The sequence below is a fragment of the Anthonomus grandis genome, chromosome 13, assembly GCF_022605725.1.
Source record: "Anthonomus grandis grandis chromosome 13, icAntGran1.3, whole genome shotgun sequence".
NCBI lineage: Eukaryota > Metazoa > Arthropoda > Insecta > Coleoptera > Curculionidae > Anthonomus > Anthonomus grandis.
In genome coordinates, this window is record NC_065558.1 from 22,876,845 (window position 1) to 22,882,844 (window position 6,000).

Genomic DNA, 6,000 nt, shown 5'->3' on the forward strand with positions numbered 1-6,000 from the left:
TTACCCCTAGCAACGGTGTTTTTTTACCCTTCAAATGTCGAATATACCGAATTTGGTCTATTTTTTTATCAAACTAAAAAAATTCTAGTTTTTTAAAATACGTCGGCTTTTTTAAAAGACATACATAGTAAGTATCTATAGATACTCTTTTATCATTCTTAAAAAAATTTTAATTTTTTACCCGTAGCAACGGTGTTTTTTTATCCTTCAAATGTCGAAAATACCGAATTTGGTCTATTCTTTTATCAAACTAAAAAAATTTTAGTTTTTTAAAATACGTCGGCTTTTTGAAAAGACATACATAGTAAGTATCTACAGATACCGTATTATCATTCATAAAAAAATCTTAATTTTTTACCCCTAGCAACGGTGTTTTTTTACCCTTCAAATTTCGAATATACCGAATTTGGTCTATTTTTTTATCAAACTAAAAAAATTCTAGTTTTTTAAAATACGTCGGCTTTTTAAAAAGACATACATGGTAAGTATCTATAGATACTCTTTTATCATTCTTAAAAAAATTTTAATTTTTTACCCGTAGCAACGGTGTTTTTTTATCCTTCAAATGTCGAAAATACCGAATTTGGTCTATTCTTTTATCAAACTAAAAAAATTCTAGTTTTTTAAAATACGTCGGCTTTTTTAAAAGACATACATAGTAAGTATCTATAGATACTCTTTTATCATTCTTAAAAAAATCTTAATTTTTTACCCCTAGCAACGGTGTTTTTTTACCCTTCAAATGTCGAATATACCGAATTTGGTCTATTTTTTTATCAAACTAAAAAAATTCTAGTTTTTTAAAATACGTCGGCTTTTTTAAAAGACATACATAGTAAGTATCTATAGATACTCTTTTATCATTCTTAAAAAAATTTTAATTTTTTACCCGTAGCAACGGTGTTTTTTTATCCTTCAAATGTCGAAAATACCGAATTTGGTCTATTCTTTTATCAAACTAAAAAAATTTTAGTTTTTTAAAATACGTCGGCTTTTTGAAAAGACATACATAGTAAGTATCTACAGATACCGTATTATCATTCATAAAAAAATCTTAATTTTTTACCCCTAGCAACGGTGTTTTTTTACCCTTCAAATTTCGAATATACCGAATTTGGTCTATTTTTTTATCAAACTAAAAAAATTCTAGTTTTTTAAAATACGTCGGCTTTTTAAAAAGACATACATAGTAAGTATATACAGATACCGTATTATCATTCATAAAAAAAATCTTAATTTTTTACCCCTAGCAACGGTGTTTTTTTACCCTTCAAATGTCGAATATACCGAATTTGGTCTATTTTTTTATCAAACTAAAAAAATTCTAGTTTTTTAAAATACGTCGGCTTTTTTAAAAGACATACATAGTAAGTATCTATAGATACTCTTTTATCATTCTTAAAAAAATTTTAATTTTTTACCCGTAGCAACGGTGTTTTTTTATCCTTCAAATGTCGAAAATACCGAATTTGGTCTATTCTTTTATCAAACTAAAAAAATTCTAGTTTTTTAAAATACGTCGGCTTTTTTAAAAGACATACATAGTAAGTATCTATAGATACTCTTTTATCATTCTTAAAAAAATCTTAATTTTTTACCCCTAGCAACGGTGTTTTTTTACCCTTCAAATGTCGAATATACCGAATTTGGTCTATTTTTTTATCAAACTAAAAAAATTCTAGTTTTTTAAAATACGTCGGCTTTTTTAAAAGACATACATAGTAAGTATCTATAGATACTCTTTTATCATTCTTAAAAAAATTTTAATTTTTTACCCGTAGCAACGGTGTTTTTTTATCCTTCAAATGTCGAAAATACCGAATTTGGTCTATTCTTTTATCAAACTAAAAAAATTTTAGTTTTTTAAAATACGTCGGCTTTTTGAAAAGACATACATAGTAAATATCTACAGATACCGTATTATCATTCATAAAAAAATCTTAATTTTTTACCCCTAGCAACGGTGTTTTTTTACCCTTCAAATTTCGAATATACCGAATTTGGTCTATTTTTTTATCAAACTAAACAAATTCTAGTTTTTTAAAATACGTCGGCTTTTTAAAAAGACATACATGGTAAGTATCTACAGATACCGTATTATTATTCATAAAAAAAATCTTAATTTTTTACCCGTAGCAACGGTGTTTTTTTACCCTTCAAATGTCGAATATACCGAATTTGGTCTATTCTTTTAACAAACTAAAAAAATTCTAGTTTTTTAAAATACGTCGGCTTTTTGAAAAGATATACATAGTAAGTATCTACAGATACCGTATTATCATTCATAAAAAAATCTTAATTTTTTACCCCTAGCAACGGTGTTTTTTTACCCTTCAAATTTCGAATATACCGAATTTGGTCTATTTTTTTATCAAACTAAAAAAATTCTAGTTTTTTAAAATACGTCGGCTTTTTAAAAAGACATACATAGTAAGTATCTACAGATACCGTATTATCATTCATAAAAAAAATCTTAATTTTTTACCCGTAGCAACGGTGTTTTTTTTACCCTTCAAATGTCAAATATACCGAATTTGGTCTATTTTTTTATCAAACTAAAAAATATCTAGTTTTTTAAAATACGTCGGCTTTTCGAAAAGACATAGATAGTAAGTATCTACAGATACCGTGTTATCATTCTTAAAAAAATCCTAATTTTTTACCCGTAGCAACGGTGTTTTTTTACCCTTCAAATGTCGAATATACCGAATTTGGACTCTTCTTTTATCATAGTAAAAAAGTTAGTTTAGAAAAAGTAGTTTTTTAAAATTGGTTGACTTTCTCAAACGGTATATCCAGTAAGTTAGTAGAGATATTGAGTTGTCATCCCTAAAAAAATCCTCAAATTGCTACCATACCAACGGTGTTTTTTTTGCTTTTTAAACGACTTATATCGAGTTTAAAATAATTTTTTTCCGATAAAATTTTTCATAATTTTTTTAATTGTGCCGACATAATAAAATTAGTAAAGAGGAATTTTTTGCGTTGAGAAAATGCATCTAATGATAGGAAGTTTTAATGCATCTAAAGTTTTGCATGTGTTAAATAAACTATCAATTTTCATAAGCGCCGCTTCGACATCGCGCGCAACTCGTGACCACCCGGCAACCGCCGTTGCTGGTATTCCGTTGCTAACATTACTCCGGTTTTTTACTGTTCCTGGACATTCACATTTACCACCTGATAGGGTATTCGGTAGAATTGAAAAGGAATTTAAAAAAATGTCGACGATTATCGATCCTAAAATATATTTGGATTTATTTAAAAAACACGGTACTGTAGTAAACTTAGGCCAAGACTGTCTGGTTATGAACTGGAAATCTCAAGTTGGCGAATTTTTAAAAAATATTAGCTCTTGGCATTTTAAGTTCTTGCTAAAAGGTTTATATTGACTAAAAACTCTGGTGAAAATAATATTATGGTTAGAGGAGAACAATTTTATAACTCGGATACTGGGGTACCTAAGTCGATTTAAAAAAAAGGAAAAAAATTAGATCATTTTGCTCCAGACACTGTTCCAATGGGAGGTCCAGTAAATTCTGCCAAGTTAAAGGATATTGATAATTTACTAGAGAAACATTTTGGAAATGAATGGAAGAGCAAAGAGGATCTAAAGTTTTATAAAGATGTTTTAGATGGAATATCGCAGCCATTGATAGGATCTAATTCTGAAGTTCCAGAAGATCAATTTTGCGAACCACGAGAAGCAGAAGATGAAGGAGAATTAAGAATTTAACTTTTAAGACTTTTGTACTTTTAAAAATATAGATGTCCCTTCTCAAACTCGGCGTTGTTTTATTTTTTTTTGCAGCATAACTTGTCAAATCCAAAATGACTAATCAAAACTTGTCTTATCCATTTTTGTTTATTTATTTTAGCCGATTAAGAATATTCTACATTTGAAAAAATTGATGTGAGTGTTTTCTAAAAACTCATTTTATATTATTATTTATTTTTCGTCATTGTATCCAAAAAAATTACTTTAGTACAGGTTTTTCCGAATTTACGTAGAACGACTTAACATGGATAAGACGAGTTTTGCTATGAGACGCCTCACTTTGAATGTATCTGGTTGTGAGATTGATAAAACGAAAAAAAAAACATTTCTTGTATTCAGCTGTAGGTCAGATTTGACAAAGCCTTATAACAAAATGTTTGCTGGTGGCTGGTGTCTGGTTTTACCTGAACCGAAAATTTGGTAATTTTGCAATTACATTTAATTGAATGATTCAAGATTCGCTTATTAAAATTTTTTGAAACTTTGCACGAGGGTTTGCCAGATTGGTCTCTTCAAAAAGTTATCTTACATTTTTTCTGTACAATGTACAGGAAAGCCAATAATTGATCCCCTTAAAATTTACATGGGATTTCCAGTTCCGCTCGGCGACGCACCACCCGGTATATTATTAAAGAAAATGCTTCATACTTTATTAAAGAGGAACAGTAGAATTGTTTTGTGCATGTCAAAACAAGTGAAAAATTTTTATGATATTATAAAGTTTTTTTTTGCGATTTCTACATAAGCATTTGGCATTATTGCATCAGAGATGTTGCAAGCAAACAAACTGCCCATAGTTAGCCACGCCAACGCTAATTCTAATATTCTAAGAAAAAAATTAATATGCTTATGAAAAAGTGTCGGTCGTATATTTTTGAAAATATTGAAATTTTTCAAAAATTGTTTTAAGTATTTATATGTAGAACTATTATTTATAATAACATAAGATTAATTGTGTATGAAATTTAAATTCCGGTGTTTATAGAAATTAGTTTTAGGTAGCTTGGGTATAATAGGTATTATGTGTTTAATAATTGGTTTTTATTTCTTACAGTTTTTTTTGTTTCTTTAGTAAATAGCAGTACTATACATACAGGTGTTAAGTCATCAAGGTGATATGATTAAATATTGGAATTGTATTTTTTTGAATATGTGTAAACACTTATTTGAGATATTACTTTAGTTAAAACTTTTTTTTATATGTATTATATAATTAGATAATAAATGTGATAGATACAGGGATACTGTACATACCAAAACTATAAAAAAGAACCTATAAAACTAATTTTAAAATAATATTAAATTCTCAAACTTAAAAAAAATGTTTTTAAATAAAAAAATATATATTTCTTTAAAAAAATCATTAAAATTTAAATACAAATTATAAAAAAAGGTGGCAAATATATTTGCTATTTAATAAGAAGATAAATAAATACTAAATTGATTTTACCTTACTACGGTCATGTTGACCCTTTGAAGTTGTAAAAAATCGGTCACAATAAATTAACAATTCACTTTGATAAATCAGTAATAGTTTTTAGTAACAGATAAATATTTATCGCATTGTTGTTCACAAAAAGAAAGATAACAAACGTTAAGTTTTATATTATTATCAGGTCCAGTATGCACTAGCACTAAACGGTAATTACAGGCACAATTTTATCATTTAAGTCCATTTAAAAAAACTTTTGTTCCCGCACGCGTGCATCTATAAACGAACCTTGACAGGTTCTTCTCTGTTAAATTTTTTATACACGGATGATTCTTGATGTGTTACTGTTAATATTGACTTGAACAAAATCATTTAATTTCTCCTATAAGCCAGCTTTGCTTGGTAGGAGGGAACACTGGTATTGGTAGTGGCTTTGAGAATTGATGTAGGTCATGTAAACATTCTAAAATATTATTTATTAGGACTAATTATATATGCGTAGATATTGTGTAGAAATTAAAAAAAGATTAGTAAGTTATGTTAGTTGTTGTAGGTTACCAATTAAATGTAGCCACTAAATATAAGAGAAATATTAAAAGCATTTCAACTGCATGTAAACAGTATCTGAAAAAGGTCCCGGTACATGGAAAATTTCGGCTTTAAAAATTAGAAGAATTCACCGATTTTCAATTTAAAAAAAAATTTTAAACATATTTTCCTGACGCTTTTTAAAGCTCTATACAAAATAAATTACACTTTCTTAGAGCCGCGTTTTATGCTCAACACGGTA

General features: G+C 27.7%; 1 protein-coding gene across 1 annotated transcript in view; it reads right to left on the minus strand.

The window, feature by feature from the left end:
• Positions 1 to 5,587, minus strand: part of LOC126743814 (facilitated trehalose transporter Tret1) — a 118,179-nt gene extending 112,592 nt beyond the window's left edge. Inside the window, exon 1 of the mRNA XM_050451044.1 lies at positions 5,229 to 5,587. Within this exon, the coding sequence (XP_050307001.1) occupies positions 5,229 to 5,242 (14 nt within the window). The 5' untranslated portion in view covers positions 5,243 to 5,587. The remainder of the gene's footprint in view (positions 1 to 5,228) is intronic.
• Positions 5,588 to 6,000: the final 413 nt, after the last annotated feature.